The sequence below is a fragment of the Mesitornis unicolor genome, unplaced genomic scaffold (assembly GCF_000695765.1).
Source record: "Mesitornis unicolor isolate BGI_N332 unplaced genomic scaffold, ASM69576v1 scaffold21993, whole genome shotgun sequence".
Taxonomy (NCBI): Eukaryota; Metazoa; Chordata; class Aves; order Mesitornithiformes; family Mesitornithidae; genus Mesitornis; species Mesitornis unicolor.
This window is the reverse complement of record NW_010175640.1, coordinates 1-20,154: the sequence shown is the minus strand read 5'-3', so window position 1 is coordinate 20,154 and position 20,154 is coordinate 1. Positions and strand designations below refer to the sequence as shown.

General features: G+C 39.4%; 1 protein-coding gene across 1 annotated transcript; it reads right to left on the bottom strand.

Moving 5' to 3' along the window:
- Positions 1-2,095: 2,095 nt before the first annotated feature.
- On the bottom strand, positions 2,096-15,357 carry CFAP36 (cilia and flagella associated protein 36; the record flags this gene model as incomplete). Its single annotated transcript, XM_010181472.1, has 9 exons — positions 2,096-2,182; positions 3,647-3,802; positions 4,223-4,392; positions 9,231-9,357; positions 11,230-11,281; positions 12,207-12,294; positions 13,285-13,399; positions 14,276-14,377; positions 15,293-15,357. Coding segments are annotated over 9 exons (962 nt in total), but the record flags the coding sequence as incomplete, so codon positions are not given.
- Positions 15,358-20,154: the final 4,797 nt, after the last annotated feature.

Below are 20,154 nucleotides of genomic sequence, written 5' to 3'. Positions count from 1 at the left end.
TATGTGTTATGGGTCCATTTCTCCTGGAATAGTTTAACTGAAGCAGTTTCTCTGTTTTGGAGATTTTTGTAGTTAATTTTAATTTTAGCTATTGTTTGGAAAAAGATGGGCTGTCTGTGTAGATATGAAGTATAGTTTTTTCCATAAAACAGAAGTTTATTTTGTATTAAAAATACCACTGTACTTGTTTTACACCATTTGTATACACGTGGTGATATTAATGCTGAACTGTAAAATTCAGGAATTAAAATGTGACCCTGTAATTCCATAATTATTGCTTTTGTTTGGTTTGTTGTACATGGTAAGTTAACTCAGAATTTTAAATGTGGCCATTTCAGATTATTTTTTAAGATCAGTTGTCCATGCAGTTGTAAAAGTAACTCTGTAGCAGTAGCTGAAATCCCAGGGGGGACCGTGCGAGCTCTTACCGACACCCAAGCTAGACACAAGTGTTCTGATGGAGGACAGTTCATGTGCGTGGACCTGGGGACAGCGGTGTTGCTCTTTGCAGGCTCCACGCATGGGACTGCATTTTTCACCTGTGCGACGAAAGGCCCCGTCAGCTCCCTGCGCAGAGGATCCGAGGAAGCGTTTGCTGGTAAAGCATAGCTGCAGTCTCACCACCCACTGCCCATCTGGTTTTCTTCCTGAAGGGTCCTTTTTCTCTCCATCGGTAACAAGGATTAACTTCCTCCAGCACTATACATGCAACTCGAGCAGCAGAGTTACATGGTATGTGCCTTTAGTAACCTGAGGCTGAAAGATTGTGTCTGTGGACCCCAGTTGTCCCGATTCTCTTTAGCAGCTGCCCCAAACAAGTTCTGTGAGGGTTTCTGGCTGAAGCATTAGTCCTTGCTCTGTTCCCCACCAACCCAACTCTTCCCTCAAGTGCTGTCAGGAGCTTTAAAAATACATGAGGGTTTGTTTTTTTACAGCAAAACAAGAACATCAGGAATTTTTAGAGTTATTAGAAAAAGACTCTGTAATGCGGCATTAGATGTCCCATTTGGAAAAAAAAAAAAAAAAAAAAAAGAAAATCCCTGCTGCTGGTGACATGCAGCACCCATTTTTTAACTGGCTTCTGTCTGGGGCCATCACCCCCAGAGATGCTGTTTTCCAGCCTGACCTGGTTGGTGCTGCCAAGGTTCTGCCTGCAGGCAACCGTGTTTCTGTGCCTGGGGTCCTTCCACTACCGCTCTTTGTGGAAAAGAACAGAACATCTGCCAACATGTATCAGTTATAAATGCTATTTTAATAAAAATTACATGAAACTTGAATTGGTTGGGTGACTTCTTTTAAAGTGAGTTACTGTTGCAGTCAGCTACATAATGACATCCTGCAAACTGTAGCCCCTCTGCCCTCCTTCAGTTTAATTCTGTCAAAGCCAAACCAGTAAACAAGATTTTAAAATTTCTGCTTTGAAACAGGATTGCTTGTGACATCCCTAGCCTTTACTTGGCAACGAAAGCAATTATTTTTACTTACTGTTGCATTTATAGCAAAGTTAGACCTAGGGACTGGTAAACTGCCCCACAAGTTTGTAAAGTAGTGTAAGCCAGAGTTAGTATGTGTGTGTGTGTCGACTCCAAGCTGCATTATCAAAGATAAGATGGTCATAGTTGCACTTCCTTGTGAAACTAGACTCTATTACATTGCACAGCTGAAAAAGAGTAACTTGTTTATAATCTAGTAAAAGGAATGAAGTTCTATAATTTTTTTAAATTAAAAAGTCAAAATTTCTAATTCAGAACCGTTCACGTATGAAATATTTTAACAGATCTCAGTATCTGCTTTTGTTCTGTGTGACAGCAAGTGGCTGAGGCCAGTGGTTCAAAACACCTGCGTGCTGCTGTGATGTTACGTGGCCTCACCGCGAACACGTTCCAAGGAAAGTGAGTTTCCAGCATTCTGGAAAATAAGTGTGCTTTAGTGTATGTTAATGTAACTTGAAGTATTTACATATAAAGTACTGAGTTGCTTGTCTGAAGGTTTTATAAAACTAAGTGTAATTGGAAAACAAATCAATTATTATATAATTTATTCTAAAAAAAAAAATCTATTTCTGCTCTTGGATTCTGCAATGAGCTTCTTAAAATTACCGCTTATTAATAACTTCTTCTTTTAGCTTTTCTGCGAGCATTTTCCTCTTCTGTAGCAATCGTTGCTTCTCTTCTGACATTTCCTAGAAACAAAGTGAAAAAAAAACCACTGCAACAAACTGTGTGGCTTTCCCGGTAGGGACAGGTTCTGTAACAGGAGCAGCCAAGCGCCATCACTTGCAAACCTGAGGCCACAGCAGCAGCTGGCCTTAAAACTTGCTTGCGGTCCAGAATGAGTTAAAACAAACTATTGTTATTCCATCCCTTGAGAAGCGGATCCCAGGATGTGGGCGATGGGGGCTTTACACCAACCTGCCTTTTTTCCACTGTGCTGCACCAATCTTTTTGAGAGGCTTAACCTCAAGTTCAACTGGTGCTGCTGAGTTCTGGGGCAGTTCCCCAGTCAATGATACTTTATGCATATTCTGAGCATAATGAAATTCTCAGCAACTCTGAAAAATACCTGAGGCAAGAATAAAAGAAAAAAGAATAGTGGTTTTTTAATAACAGTTAACACATTGTTTCGTGGGGGTTTTAAGGTCTTCTACCAGGTTCCTCATTCATGTTGAGAGCTTTCGAGCGTTTCTTTTCAAGTAAATGAAGATCAGACCTATTTGTGTTAAATGCATTGAGTCATATTAACCATAACAATGATTTACCAAAAAAGTCTGTCAGAAAAAAAACAAACCCAAAGACCTCTGCACTGGCTTTGGCCTGCCACAGGATTCTGGGCTTTTTTTAATGTCTGTACTTTCTTTCCTGATAGGATTTATTTTTTTCCAAACTACATTTTCTATCATCCCCATGTGCAAGGATTTTTGTGATGTTAGCACTGGTTTTAAGCCAAGGAATAGATCTGTTAATTCCCTGCGTAACTTCACGCATGTCTCTGACCAGAGAGCAGCTGTGCTAACTGCAGCTGCACCTCTTCCAGCAGCTCTCCAACCTCTTCTCCTTCTGCCCTGTGCCCCCAACCCTCTCACTGACTTTTTTTTTCTATTGGAGGCAACTGGATCAATGACAGCAGCACCAATCCTTCAGTGTGCCTAATCTTTGTCGCCTGTATCATCATCAGGTCACTTCTACTCCAGCGGCTGATGGATAGAAATCAAGGATTGCTTCATTTGGAAGGGGCTCAAAACTCTCCAAAGAGAGCAACAGAACAGAGCAAATTTGTTATCTCTGTAAAATAAGACTTTGTGAAAGAAAAATGTTTTTCCTATTTCAGCTGGGAAAAAAGATGCCAGGGATTTAAGGCAGCCCAAACAGCAGGTCATGGATTAGGAGAAAAACATTTCATAAACTTAGGAACCAGCAGTTCATAAACTTACAATTAATGAGGAGGATTTGATGATACTGAAGCAAAATAATGCTAACTTAATCACTAAAACTTTTAGCTTCTACAACATGAAAATACTTCCCTCAAATTCCCCTGCTTGTTGCTTTTATCCTGCCACAATATTCAGCAGCAACATTTACATCTTCAGGGAAATAATCTGTCCTTTTTAGAAAGCAGTTGGGATTATTAAAGTGGTTGAATCCTTCACCTCTTTAGGAGCTGACTCCTCTTCTTTCTGGTCAGTGTTGGTTGGCAGCAGTACGTTATTTCTTGGCTCCTTTTTCGCAGCCATCAGCATGTCTCGTTTTTTCTTTAGGTAGTCTTCGCGTTGCTTCAGCTGCTGCTCTTCAAGTTCTGATAAATTCTGGAAATTTTTTTGTAGAATACAGTTTGAAGTTGGTTTTGGTATGCTTGCTATGTATTTGAGATAAACGCATTTACATCGTATTTGCCTCCAAAATTACTAGGCAAAAACCAAAAAAATATCCAATTTCAAGCCATAGCTGTCTAGTAAGAAATTCTCAGAGGACGAAGGCTGAACGCTGAATTCTATTCTAAAATGAGAATAAGGATCTGAACTTTACGCAAATTAAACTGGTAAATACCGTAAAACGTTGTTTGCATGGTTTAAAAAGAAAAAAAAAGCCCAAACCAAGACCACCTGACTACAATAACAGGAAAAAAACATTTTACTGTAATACTGTCTTAAATATATATTTCTAAATGTAATACATTGGTTTTGCATTCTATGTTTGGAGGTTTTTCTTGTTTGTTTTAAACTTACAGATCCTTTCATCCCAGCTTTTTGCGCTGCATTTTCTGAAGACTTTCCAGTGGACCTTTTCTTAGTGTCTTCCTTCCCTTTGGTGCTAGATGGCTGAGGTAAGTTTTCTGTTCCTTTTTGTAATGGGCGCACTAGTTTTAAGTCTTCCTTTGCAGATTTCCGAGATTCCTCTAAACAGCAATTTCACATAGAAAACAATTAGAAAGAATAGAAACACATAAAATAAAAAATAAATCTCTGTTTCTTCCAATATCCAGATGTCTCTTCTGATGAAATGGAAAACTTAAAATAAAGCATTTCTTCCTTTTTTATTAATAAAACTTTCTTTCAAAAAACAGATACTGCATTCACACTATGAAAACAATTAAATGATGCTTTGCATTGTAAGTAGCTGTACTACAATTAATTACAAATGGTTGTCAAATGCTTGGAATGTAATTTCACCTTCAGTATTCCAACAGACAATTTATACTGAAATTGCAGTTTCAATTTCTATCTTGGCAAGCTCAGGCAGGAATGAGCAGCCTACAAAGTGCACTTGAGCCAACTCTAGGTACAAGTGCGCTGGTTCAGCTTTCAGAGAGAGGAGTCAGAAAATACTGTATTTAACTGAACTTGTACAGGAGAGGTGGGTAGTGAAGCTCAAGGGGTGCAAAGCACTGCACTGACGCAGCTCAGTTACTCCTCTGCATTCTCTACATGAGGATACAGTGGGAACCCAAGGGGTTTCTGAGGCTGGCAGGCTCAGACCCCAGACGGGCTTGGCTGCTGGGTGCCAGGGAAACTCTGGGCAGCCACAGCGCAAACAAGATTTGGGCCACTGCTGGCATCTTCCACTTCCTATCAAGTCCGTCACTTTGTGCACGATAACAGTAACAGTCCTGCATGATGACAGTCCTGAACAACACCCTGCTCACCTCTTGCTCTTTTCTTGGACATATGCCTCCTGCGCTGCCAAAAAAGTGACCCTGTACTGATTCCAGCTGTGGCTTTCACACCTTTGCAGGCACCATGGTGTTTTGCCTTGCGTCCCACTGAACTCTGTGGTCTCTGGGATGGCACTGTGGTTACTGACGCAGGAGTAAAAAGCCTCTCCAGTGGCCAGACTGTAGAGCAGGGATGTTTGCAGAACTTTACTAAGACTTCTTCTGACTTGACCTGCAACTACTACTGAATAAGGTAAGCTGCTCGTCCTACTACACTTTTATTAAAAATGAAGAGTCTTTTGACTGCATAAAATATGCCTGAATGTATCTACAGAGATGCAAGAATACAGGTAGCAAAATACCAATTTTGTCTCGTCCGTGTGAATCTATCCGTAATACCCAAGTTAATACAGAGAACTGAATGTAGCCAATAATTCTATAGTGCTAGACCATGGATTTTTGCTGTAATCTTGAGAAATAACTCGCATGAGTATTAAGGTATGAGTACTCTCCTTGGTCCCTACTGGACAGATGACAAAGCCAGCACTGGGTGAACACCACTCAATTGTTTCTTTAAGTTAGAGCAAGTCACATACATTTAGCTCTTCAATATTGCTGCTTCCTTTAGTAGAGAAAATTACAAGATACACAATTGTGAAAAGGTATGAAGTACTAAAGTACTTCAGTATCACAGAAGTGTGTCTGCTGGATGCCTTGATGCTCCAAAGTAAGTCTTTTTGTGATGGAGAAAAGTTCTTAAGAGCACTTCAAGAGGTCAGTGTTAAAATTGCTAAAAAAAAGTCCTCACATTATAGCTGTCTGATTAAGAAGCAAGGGAAATCCCCAAAACACATGCTGCATGCCAAATACCTACCCCATAACCAACAGGATGATTAAGGAAAGCTACTTACCAGAAAGCAGTTCTCTGAAATGTGTTGTGTGTATGTAAATCTACACTGTTGCTGTCCGTATCGCAAACACTCAAGCTGGAGATGTTTGTGCCTTAGCAGTACCTGTAGGGTGTGATCATAGGACCCTCAGTGTCACTTAACCCACGAACCTGAAAAGATACTGGGAAGAGAAGGGAGGGAGGGTGGATAGTGAATGTACAAACAGACAGCACATCTCAAAGAATTACAGTTACTGGCTTGTAATGTTTTTTCTCCTTTGAGAACTTGTCTATATGTACATTCACTTCATGGGTGACGAAGCAATGCACTTTTCCATGTGGACAATTGCTTCAGAATCTCTGCAGAGTACGCGCAGCCGGGACCACTCCAGCAGAAACTGCCTCCTCCTTGTCGATGTGATACACGCAGCTCGGTGCAAACATGAGTGCAGCCTCTGAGGCAGCTGCCCTGTAGGTACCCAGGAAGGGAAGTGGTCTGCAAGGACACTGGAAAGGTCACTTGCACTCCTGAGGTATTGAGCACGACCTATACTATGAAAGCCACCTTTCTGATCTCCGCAGTGCAACAGGTTGGATGGTCAAAGTACAGAAGGAATGCTTTTCCAAGCTCTGTTCTGTGAAGTATTTGTAAGGAGCTCACCAAAAAGAAATTAAGATAATTAAGGCAACTAACATTGAATTTTCATTCATTATACGGTGGAAAACTTTAAGGGTCCCACAAACTGAAATCTTGGGCCTCAAGGTGAAGGGGTAATAGCAAAAGATATTAAAACCGTTGCGTATCTGAATGAAGAGGAATGTGTGACAGATGGCAAGGAGGGAATGAAAAACAAAGAAAAAAAACTTTTCCCTTTTCCTGACTCCGAGAAGTGGTTCATGCAGGGGCCGTGTTGCCAAGGCAGCCAGTACTCCCTGGGTATGGGACTCCTCCCTGTGCTCAAGCCGGGAAAGGCGAGCTGTCCTGGTCCTCAGTAATGCCACCCTACAAGTGAACGTGGAGCCTGGATCTGACCACAGGGCTGGTGGGCTGTGAGGGTCAGGGACCAGCCGAGGTGAGGGAAGAGCAGTTCTTCTGCAACCCCACAGGTGCACAAACCCTTAGTGAAAAGTTCTTGCCATTTCCGTTCCCAGAGTTGTATCTGGCACTGAGAGGAAGAAAGTCAAGCAGAGGATATGATCCCGCTATCCAAGACAAACCTTGAGTTGGGAGCCCACGTTTTGGAAGCAGGCAATAACAGACTGGTCTGGAGGCTGGTCTTTGGTTCTGTGTGCGAAAGGGATCTGAAGCAGATGATTTCCAGTACAGATTCTTCTTGATTTTTGCCACCACTACCCAAAACCACTTTTCAAAAAGGTAATACCACAGGATTAAGCGTGACAAACTTTCTCAGTAGCCTCTTTGCACAGTTATGCTGCCACAAGATGCCAGTTCTACAAGGATGAAGACGATTTCCAAGGAACTAAACTTTTTGTAGACCTGTCTCTTCTTTGGCATTTAAAGAGCATGGGAAAGCTCAGCACCAGCAGGCACTCTGACAGCACAGAAGAGCCGAGAAGTCTTGACTCCTGAGCTCCAAGATCTCCTGCCTCTCAAGCACACAATAAAGTCCTGCAGGCAGAATAACTGCTAGGAATGCGCCTTCCTCCCGGAAAAGAGCCACTGCAGGACACACAGAGTTTGGTGGTGCCACTGCAAGGTGGCACAACTATGCAAAGCTAAGAGGAGTAAAAGCAGGATGGGATAAAAGTGCAAGTATACCTGCAGGCCTTCTGCATACTTCTGAGGGTGGAAGGGAGGGCAGAAGAGTTCAAATAAAAGTAACACCACCTCGACAGAAGGAAAGAAGAGATAAAAGGGGAGAAAAAGATAGTTAAAAGGTCAGTGACACAATTTATTCTCTAAGGTTCCTAAAGTGAAAGACACTGACTCAGTTTAAAAGAACAGAGGGTCCTACAACCACTTCATCTGTCAATGGCCATCAAATGCAACAGCAAGGAGCAAGTATGCCCCAAAGATACCACCAAGGCTAAAAGTATCCAGCTCAAGTGTCTGTGATATGAAAGCTTCCAGTGTGAATGCGAATACCAGTACTGGACACAGGAAAAATGTAACTTAAGACAGCACAGACTATTATTTCCCAAAGTTGGAATTACATTCTTGGAAGTGACCTAACTTACAAATTTTTCACACACTCATCAGAGCAAATCCCACTGAGATGCAACCTGTTTTTGAAGATCACCCATGTATACCTGTACACACAGATAAGTGCATGTGTATACATACATACCTATACGGGTGTGTGCACGTACACACACACACACACGTACACACATATATATTACCTAAACATTTTCCTGCTTTCCTGAACAGGTCAGCACCCTTGTGCTTTAAGCTGCAGCACAAACATAGAGACAAGAACACCTCCATCACAAAAAGCAATTCCTTTTTTTTCCTCCTTGTAAAAGCCCTGGATTGGTCATGCTCTCCAGTAAATAATCATCTACAAAATGATTCAGAAAATTTTCATTAGCTTGGCTAAAGTTCAAGACTACTTTAAAGAACTCTCCTTGGCATTGTAAGTCAGTAAGTGTCACAATCCCACTCAAAAACAAAAAAGTAAAATTGAAAAGATTAAAACAAGTAAGAAAAATGCGAACCAAAGGCAAAAAGATTCAGGTTGGTGGTCTGACAGTTCAGCTTGAATGAATCTTAACTGTTTAAGTTCAGTTGGTTCCCTCCAAAATATTTCACTGCTATCGAGAAATGTTATATAAATTAAATCTGTAACGGCCACACACAGGGAGAAATATTAACTTTTTAAGTAAATGATTCATAGTTACTTACAGGGGATATACTCTTCTTACCAGTAATGGCAGCATAAGCACAGTAAATGGAAAGATGAAAACTGCTGTTAGACTCCTGTATTTCTCCTCCAATTGGAGATGACTTATAACATCACTGAATAATAACCAACTCGGGTTGGAAGGCATTTCTGCAGGCCACCTAGTGCAAACACCCTGCTCACAGCAGGGTGAACTTCAAAGCTGAGAATGGTTTACTCTCAGCCTTATGCAGCCAAGTTCTTAAAAATCTTGATAAGAGTGGACTCTCCAATGATTTGAAAACAGTATCATAATGCACACTCAGCACTGCACTTCCCCATAAAATTACCTAATGGAAGTTTTGGAGTTTCTTCAGAATCATCAGCTCCCTCAGTGGACTCCTTAACTTTTACAGCTTCTCTTGAATTTCCTGGAAAAGTGTAGGTAACATCTGGTGATTTAAGTTTATCACGTGCCTTAAATTAAAAAAAAACAAACAAAAGCAAGCATTACATTTCCTGGCACTGTACTCCAGGCATTAAAGTGCCAACACAAAGAAAGCTCCCAAGAGAGCTTTCAGTTAGTATTATGTTGTTTACACTACATACTGTTCACTGTCAAAGTGAACAAAAGCAAACTACTTATTTTGTTTTACTAACAGGAAGGTTCTTACTGGCTTCTAGTCATAAATCAGCATTTTCAATTTTATTTCAAAACGTGTTCCGTAATCAACAATCAGAATTCAGAATATTAGGTACATTGGTATTTTGTTTCTCAGCTACAAAGAGATAATGTACGGGGTTTTTTTGCCACATTTTGCATGTGACTTTTAAGCAGATATCTGACCACCAGAAAAATACAATACAGTAAGAGAAGCAGGAACACATACTGAAGTTACCAAAGGAATGAAGACAATCAGCTGAATGGAAACAGCAGGGCTGGATAATCTCTGACACTGTTGTTTCACTTCTACATTTGTCTGGGAAATCGTGACAACACAACTCTGAAAATAGTAAAGCCAGCTGGGATTTGCCCAGAAAATGTCTATGCTGTACATCAACCGTCTAATTCATGACAGAACCCCCAAACATTCATCAAGATGTTAAGCTATTTTGTATTAAAACATTCTTGTGTTACTGAACAATAACTATCTCCTTCTCTGTCCAGGTGAACTTGACTGGGGCCTCTGTAATCTGGTTTAGCAAAAATATTTATATTCTTGGCTGGTCTGTAAGGATTTGGTTAAGCCTGCATCTAAATACAACCTGAATTCTTAAAATGAGCCGAAGCTTGAGTTTCCAGGCTGTTTTGTTAGAAATCCAGTAAAACAGGTGACTCATTTCCTGGAATCTATCATTATAATACAGGAAAGTAGAGTTTTGTCACCAGCTTTCTGTAGTGTCAGACCCTGGAGGCGAAGTTTAATTTCAGAGAATATCCCAACTGTTTAGGACTTGCATTCAGTAGCACAGCTATCATCTGCACCTGTCATGGGTTTGAACTGGAGAGCAGGATGGGAAACAAGGTGTTGACCTCTGTAGTAACTACATTTTGTCTCCAGGTGGTTTCCTTTGTCAGTTCAGACTGAAGAAACAGTGTGTTCTCTTTTCAAGTTTAGTACGCTCCGTTTCCTAATGGCAGAGAACAGAAGAGCGAGTCTGCTCCCCTTTGAAACAGCCTACAAATGCAGCTATTTTTACATGTTTTCCTAGTGAAGGGGAGGTTTATTGCAGTTGATTTCAATTTCAGTCGCTCAATGACTGGCAATTTAGCCAGTCCCCATTTACATTCAGTTACCTTTCTACATGGTTTACTCTGACGGAGACCAAGTGATGGTCTTAATTGGAGAGGATTTCTGGTTCCTGGTGATTAGGTTCTGGCAGTATTGTGCAGATTTAATGAGTAACTATACTGTCGATGAAGTGATCCTTAAAATTCCTGAAGGATTATGAATGGTGTAATCTTTAAGAAGCTTATACTTTGAAGTCTCTTTGATCTTGACAATATTAGTAATTCAGACGTTCTCTGGATCTGCAAGGCTGACATCCGTTGCCAGGATTTTAGAATTCAGATACTGAAGGAAGAATATGCTTATCGTATGAGCCCTCAAACGGCTGATGGTTAATGGTATCATGTATAGCACTGGTGTCAGTGAGACCATCAAGAAAAATGTAAACAACAGAACAGACCTTTCAAGAAGAAGTGTCAGTGAGACCTTCCTGACAGACCTTTTGTTTGCTTAGGATGGTACACATTGCCTTAAAGTGATACGGTTGACACCCAGGACAGGGATATCAGAGTATTTAGTAATCATCGACATAACTTATCTGGAAAGGTGAGATACTCACTTCTTCAGTCCTCTTTCTTTCTTGCTCTATTTCATATTCTTCCTTAGATTTTCTGTAACAAAATACAAGTAAAATACAAGTAAATACTCAAAACTTCTTTAGTATTAGTGACTTCTAGGTAAATTTAGCACTGCTTAAATACTTCAGGACTACCAAAACAATTACAAGATGAGTCTGTTAGTATCCAAAATACTTCCATGACTTAAATGAAAATGCACTCTTAATAGTAGTAGTACAGAATTATAATAAACACACAGAACTCACTCTCCTCAGTCTATCTTTCCCAGTGCAAAAATAATTGTGTAAGAATTTCCAGGACTTACCTATCTCATGTTTCAATTGCTCATTTAAAGACAAGAAAGGAAGTATTTCCAGCACAGAGGGAAAATAGCATAATTCAATATAACCTGAATGGATTAATCTGTTATTTAAGATTGTGTTTATATATGTGTGAACTGGGAGTGGAGGAGAATCTATAGAAGTCATATCAGTCCTCACACATCTTTTGAGATCATAACACCAGTTATTGAACACAACTAAGAAGAAACCTGTAGAAAAGAATAAAGCCTAATGCAAAAGCAGAATCTGCCTTGCCAAGGCTTTAATGCTTAGGGTGTTCCCTGCTTACAGCTAGCACATTCCTGTTGTCCAGAGACATCTAACCCAGGCCCAACTTTAGGTCTGCCTGAAGATTCAGGGGAAAATGGAAATGATGGAGCTCAAAGTTGCACATCATTCCATGCATCACCAAGACAGTTCATTGTGGCAGAGCAGTTCTCTCTCAGTCTTTAAATATTCCTGATCACACCCACTGCCTAGCACCATCCATTTTCTCTTTGGTAGGATTTTGACAAGAACCCTCATCTCATCTGTAAGATAAAGGCAGTTTCCTGGAAAAGACTGGAAGAATTAAGTCCTACACACTTTAATTCTTTATTTTAAAATCATGTATGAAGTCGGACTGATCCATTTTTTACCTTAGAACCTCCCTCAGTATTTTCATTTCTTCTTGTTCAATTTCACTGAATACATCAGAACCCTCAGTCAAACAGTCGGGCAACACACCTACAAAAAAAAAACATGGAAAAATTTATGCACTACTCCAAAGAAAATTAGTTGGTACTCCATTTGACATCATTCTTTAGGCAGAGTGGAGAAATTAAAAAAAAAACAAACCCAGACAAAAAAAACCCCACACCTAATTCTTCCTCTCTGCAACTGTTTACAAATATATTCTAGATCCTGGGCATCAGGTTGCTTGTAGCAAAAAGGCAAAGGTTTCTAAACTAGGGTAAAGCATAATCCATACTCTGCATTGAGCTAATTTATATGACATTTCCTATAGACTGCAATTCAGTCATGGCTAACTGAACCATTTTCAAATTTCGCTGTTATATGAAACTTGAAATTTTAACACTACTCTCTGAAGAAACATGCATGCAGTAAGAAGAAAAAAACCAAAATGGTAAAACTAAAGGCATGGAAGAAAGGAGTGGAGAGATGAAAATCCTTTCAGAAACATCAACAGAGCAGCACAGTTGGGTGTAAATTACTTTGTCTTCTTCAAAAGCATGGATGTATGAGCATGACAAAGGCCCATGATGAAGGCCATAACTTCTGCTTTCTACATGGACTTTTCATATCCAACTCTACAGTGTTAATTGCAAAGCACGGCAGATTGTGCAGCACTGTTGCTATTCAAGTAGCATAACTCAAACTAAGAATGTTGTCGTTGCTGATGAACTGATACAATTGCTTTAACACTCAAAATTATCACAAAAATTCTTTAACAAAAAATGGTCAAGTTTCACAGAAAAATTTAGACAGAACTAAAAAATTTGCTAAGTTAAAAAGGATTATAGACAGCTGTAGCTGAGAATGCAAGCCAAGGACTAAGTATTGAAATCATAGTCCTAGTAAAATCAACTGAATGTTTTCCATTAACTTGAACGGGAACTGAACCAGTATTCTATACTCATTTATGAATAGACTACATAGTCATCAAAAGAACACTAAAAGATGGAGAAATGAAACTCCACATTTACCACTTCTTACCGTTTCTTTCTTTAATGATTCTAATAGCTTGCAATTGCATTTCAACATTTTTCTGTACCATCATCTTTTTAAATAGTCTAAAATCTTCTGCTGCCAACACTGTTTGCAAAATGGCCTGTGGGAGGGAAAATACGCACAAAATTTAAAACCCTAGAGAAATCATAAACATCTCAGTGTGCTTGAAATTATATTAAGGTTTAAATTCTGTGGACCATGTCTTCAATTATTATATTTAACTCTCCTCTCTGTCTGTTTTACCAGCCACACAAGTTGAGCTGATAAGTCAAGAAAATCATTTGATAGTTTATGTCTTTAGATCAACACGTCTACAACAATATTATCACAGAACCTGGACGGTTTCCCAGTGTAAGTTTACAACTGCAATTCATTTGACTTCCAGAACAAATGCGTAAGCTTGAGTGAGGAACGTGCGCTCTGAAGAAGCTTGTTGCACATCTCGGAGGAGATACATCAACAAAGCCCGATGTAAACTGACTGCAGGAGCTCCCACTCCTCTGCCCAATATAGCCAAGCCAATTCTGAAAGATGTCTCTGAGCAGGTGAAGGGCTGCCTAACCATGCCTTGTCTTCCCAAGGCCAATGTTCATCTTACAGGTTTTATTACAAAAATCAGAGGAAAACATCTTTTATTTTATTCAGCATGGCTGTTGTTTTAATCTAAGTTTGTCTGCTATTGTAAATAGACTGAAGACTAAGATAAAGCTGACAAATATGCAAATAAAGCTGGAAGGAACACTCTAAGCTTAGAGGTGTGGTTCAGAAAATACAAAGCATAGGAGATGAATCTCAAAAGGTGTTTGTCACCACACAAATACCTGTCATTATTTTCAAGATGTGCATTTTTCTAGTCAAAGTTCCTACTATGAACAAACACATTATATTTTAGAAAACTACAGTTTTCCCTGGTATATCAGCAAAAATATAAAGCTGAAAATTAAATCTATATATTTCTAAACAAAGGAAAATTTACCTGTGAAGTGTGTGTCTTTGCAAGAGGAGATGAAAAAGCTTCTTGAAATTTCTCTTCATTAATTCCAACTTCTTTAAGATAGTCTTCTAATAATTTTTCAACCTGCAAGTATAAGCCTTACTTTCTAAGAGGTTTTTCCCTAAGGATCATATGATTTTTTTCAACATTGCATATTCTTTTCTGCTGACACTGTATTTTTTAAACTCAAAATTACTGCGATAGTATAACTGATTTTTTCTGATATGTCAGGCTTTATATACTTTTGTGAACTGCTAAAAATAAGCATTTTTATTGCTAAATTTGATTACTACTTAATTTAGCTTTTCCAATTTCCAAGAATCTCACTTCTCTACCTTTTCCTCAGACTCCTGGCTAGTATTCCTCATCATTTCTTACCCTGTAGGTAAAAGGTTTCAGTCTGTGTGCCTGAAACTCTTTGGAGTCAAAGCAAAATTGGTTGTTGGCCTGCAGTTATTCAACTCCTGCTTTTTGTAATGAAATATTACCCAGCCTTGTTACCAAAAAAAACCAAACAAACAATATGTTAGACATCTGTATGTGTTGGTTTATAGGTATTTTAACCATGCCTTAACATCTCCAGTAGTTTTTTCTAATTCTTGAAAGTTAATTCAAAAGATTTACTAGACTCACTACTGAGCAAAATACAAATTAAATGTGATCTCAGACATCATGCTGTCATTTTAATTTGACAGAAAATATGAAGATTATCAAGCTTATAGTACAGTATTTTAGCTAGTGTATATATTAATTTTAATTAAAAGTATGTGACAGTGTAAGAGATAGGACTGTACGTTAAAGTTTTTTTTCTACATATCAGGCATTTAAGCTTAAATGCGTATGACAACTATGACAAAGGATTTCTAAATAACACATAACGGGCAATATTAGAAAATTCTAAATAACAAAGATAACACAACTAGGAGTTCACCTAAATACTACTTTAATATTTTAATTATATTTCTTAGAAATCTACTACAAATAGTGACTAATGCTCACCAAAGCTTGATACTCCTGGTAAATTTCTGTATAAGACAACTTGCTTTCTTCTTCATCATCAAAAACTGTGGGGGAAAAAAAAGCACAACACACACATTTTGGCATTTGTGTACATACCACAAATTAATTTACACCTTAAAGAGGAAGATTAACCTTTAGAAGGTAATGTATTTAATCAAATGAAAATACAGACCATGATTGATATACATATGTCTTTTTCCACACTTTCAGGCTAAGCTCGTACTGTTGGTAATTTAAAGTCATTAAATCTCATCATTTAATACCAGGAAAATGTATCTTCGTAATAGAAGCAGATTTCTAAGCGAGTTGAGGATTCAGCAGACATGTACACTAAAAAGTAAGATTTAGTATAAGAACTACCATATGAACTTGTGTTGTTCTAATATGGCAGATGATACACATAAAGTAGGAAGTTTCTCCATGTATTTACTTGGAGGATGTATTAATTACTTAAACCATTTTTTTTTAAATTACATTCATTTAGCAAGAAGCCAAGGTGATACAGGAAACTTGAGACCCTGCTTGCATAAAAACAGATAACCCCAAAGAGGAATTCTGGTGTAGGTAAGTTACTTTTTAATCATATCTATGCTGATTTAGACAAAATGGACATCTGCATAGTATAGGCCATATTAATCATCTTCATTTAAGTTCATATTAAGAACTCCTGACTGGAAATTTCAAGCTAATGATCTCTACACTGCAGAATAGATGGAAGAAGCAGAAAACAGGAGAAACTGGGGCTTGGGTTTTTTTAATTTACATTTTTATCATGTCAACAATGAAGAGAGGTAATATAAAACCTAGCAATTAAAGTAGGGGCTTAGGAATAAGATCTCCTCAATCCCCTTCAAGATTAGTCACTATATGATGGACAAGTTACTTCCCATGTGCTGCTTTGAAGTCAGCTGAAGAATGGGAATTCTGCTTAACAAATCAGTGAATGATTAACATCTGCTTTATAGGTATGTGTGTATATATAGATATCTATATATGTGTGTGTGTGTATATACACACACACACATACACACACATATAACATCTTTGATGCAAGGTAGCACTGATGCACAGAGAACTTTCGCACAAATTTAAAGTGACTTTTAGAAAGCCTAATTTCCCAGCTGTGGCAGCCGAGGCGATGTCACTCTGCACATTACTAAAATGTGATGCAAGATGGCTGTTCCTAGAACAGAAAACATGTACATCACTTTCTAAGAACTTACAGCAATGCAACAATAGAAGTCTAATCAAACAGTTCAGGCCCTCTAAATAAGCAAGAGAAACTTGCTTTTTAAATTACATAATCTGGAAAACCAACATTTGCTTTTACTTCATTTTTGTATATGGGACAATGTTTTTAAATGAAGGAATTTTAAAAAAAAGAAAGCTTTTAAAATACCTTGGAATAAATTCAAATAATAGAAAAAGTACTACTAATCTTACTCTTAAAAAAATAGTCTCCTATGGCAACCACCACATTACCAGACCCAAGAGGGTGAAGACACTTAACTGCCTCTATTGTCTTCTGCATCTCCTCCCCTCTGGGGGAATGTCCCTTACAGCTTTTTCAAGGCCCCAACCTTAGTCTTTGTTTCTGTTCCCTTCTGCCTCCTGCTGTTCCTTCCCACCCTGGGCACTGGAAGAAGGGGTGACAGAAATGTCACTCCTCAGTCAATGGCCATGCCAATGGCCAGCCTCACACTGCCAAGGGGATGCTTCCACGTCCTCCTCCTCCCCTCAGCTGCACAACAATGTGGAAAGCAGAGTGGAAAAGCCTGCCCAAAACGCTCTCTGTTCTCAGGCTCTGAACAAAAAGGGGATAAAGTGAAGTTCCAAGTAAAGCAAGCTGCAGTCAGCATCTCCTCTGAGTTAAGCGGCATTAAGGCGTACTATGAATGAAGACCTTGGATTTTCTTAAGTCAGCACTCCTAAATCACATGGGCATTATTTTCCTAAAGATTTTGGCACAGAGCTTTGGTCACCCAACAGGAATATCTGAAGAACCACTGTATCAAGAGAAGCCAGGGAACCCAGCTATCCTGGAAGACAAGCTCATAATTTTCCCATTAAAACTGAAAGTCTTCACTAGGACTCCTCAGATGGGATGAGAGTTAAGCCAAGTTTGAGTTCTCCCTCCCAAACTGAGCCACTGACTCATTTGACCTCACGGAGAGCCAGTAAGCAAACCTGAGGGAACTCTTCTCTTTCTCGCCCAGCCCTCACTGACTGGTGAGGTGGCTCTGTGCTGGGAGGGAACAGAGCCACAGGCAACGGGTATCTGCTTATTCCTTTTGTACCTCGTCTTTATCTTCTAGTGCTCAAAACTATTATCCCGTGTATAATTATACAAAGTGATGTTTGAATTAATACCTTGGAACATCTGAATAAAACTGAAAAGCCCTCTCACCTTAAATGCATACCCACAGATTTAGCTTCAGTTTCATAGCCACATAAAAGGAAATTCATCAAGCCATGAGAAATTAATCAAGTCCCCAGAAAGAGGAAGATAGAGAAAACAACCAATTATCAACAGATAGAAAACCATTAGGATTGTGTATAAGTTGAAGTGCAAGGAGTTGGCCTAAGTAACTATGGTTCCAAAATAAATTCCTTCCATACCAATTACCAAAACTCAAATTCTGTTTTTGAGGAATCACCAATTATTGTCAGTTAATCAAAATGTTGCTAATTTCCTTGTTCAGTCCAAAGACTAAATGTTCTGAGAATGAGAAGGATTCTGTCCTGACAGTCCTGACAAAGTATCTCAGTAAAAAAAAAAACAGCAACAGAACCAGCACAGTACATTTATAGAAAGGAAAAGTAAATAGCACAGATACCTGCAACTAAAACTTCAAATTTCTTTAAGTGTGCTTCTTAGCAACACTAGCACTGCCATAATACTTCTTTAACCTTTTCTTTTTTTCTCAATAGCTTCCGAGTTGTCCAACAGCAACAAATGATACCTTGAAAGATCACTTCCTCTAAGTGATTTCTCTACTTTGTTTCTCTCATTACTTATGTAGAAACAAACTGGCAGGGAGCGACCATTATAGAAGCCTGCCTCACACTACATGGAAATGTACAGAGGTTCCATAAATCTTCTTATTGCCAGTAAATTCCCCTCAACCCTCTAAAGAAAGATCATTGCTCCAGAGAGAAATCATCATTTCTCCCAATTCCTAAACCTAGCCCTTTTGCATGATAATCGAAATGCCTGACCAACATCAAGTTTTGGCAAACTTTCCTAGAGAAAACTAGCCTAGATTTCTCTACAGACTTCTGGCCGTGAAGAGTGTAGCAGCTTTACCTCCCTCATTTCCCAGTATACTAGGGAAAGGTGTAGTACTCACAATGATCTTGCTCCATGCAAAGCTTGGGAATGGTAGAAACAAATCAGGGTAACTGAATTAGAAGCTGTGATTTGAATCAATGGTGCACCTGTTTCACTGGATATGAAATAAAAATTCATAACGGACCCAAACAAGAATGACTGCATTCCAAAAGACATGGCCGGCCCCGCCAAGGCCAACCATTACAGAAGCTGTTCTGGACCCACAGCAGGATGGAGGGGAGGAAGGAGTAAGTGCAAGCTGGTAGAATACATTAATAGTAAGAACCATTCTACTTTGAGCTTGATGTTAGTAAGTCCCTAGAAATCAAGTGTATTTGGAAGCCTTAGTTTCATGACTTCAGTATTTTAAAGTAAAAATTATTAATGAATTCTATGTCCTAGCAGGTGATACTAAGGGAACAGATTTTATTCATAGTAGCCATAGAAAGTAATCCTAAATTAGTCTACGGCAACATGATTTAATACTTCTCACACGTGAATGTCTGCAGACTGGGTAGGATCACAACTCATCATGTTCTCAGACGCACTTTTTTTTCCCAGTAATCGCAAAAGACTTTTCTTTAAAGGACTTAGGCAATGCTTTCAGATTTGCCCAAATGGTAAGTATTTTGCTACCATAAGGATCCATGTGTTCTTTGGCAGCAGAAACTTTGTTCAACAAGTAGAACTAATTTAGCCAAATCTCAGCTGCAGAACATCTAGTTCCTCCTCTCCTCACTATGTACACCTATATAGGTCTCCTCATGCACCTTCACATAGAGCTACAGATCTCTCCCAGTTCCCCCTCTCACTGCCTATATTTCCAGTTTACCCAAGATGTTCCCCAGATTTTTCCATTATTCCCTCAGCAATTTCTGGAGGAAGAAAAGGAAGTTTAACTAGTTGCTCAGAGCGAAACTCATGCTCAGGACCACCTACAAAACATAACCAATAACCACTGATGTCTTAGTGCTATCATTTTTTGAGAGGTACTAATTTACAGTTTCTCATCTCCTAACTGCCGATGTTCACAAAATTGCAGGAATTTAACTTTGGGCCTTCTACTCTTTTGTCCTGCTGGCCTGGCAGCGATTTTAATTGTACTGTCCAGTCTCCCAAGGAAAAACATCTAGCTCTGGGAAAATATTAAAGGCCTCCGACTGCTTCCTAGCCCACGTCAGGGCATTACGCGCGGCAGAACGAAGGACTAGCTTGGGTGTCACACTGTAAGCTCATGCCATAATCCCCTCTACGAGCTAATGAATGCAAATGGCCACATCTTGAAAAATAGCTTGCTCAGGATACACTGACTTCCCAAGGCCAAGGCACCCCCTCCCTGTTAAACGTTCCCGAAGGGCAGACTATGGCTACGCAAGGCCTGACGAGCCTCCCGCGGGAACCACCACGAACACGGACACCGCTCTGATACGCCAAGCGCCCGTTGCCCGCGCAAACCCACGGGGGTTGGTGCCACCGCCGCGGAAGGAGTGTCCTGGCCGGTCCCTGCAGC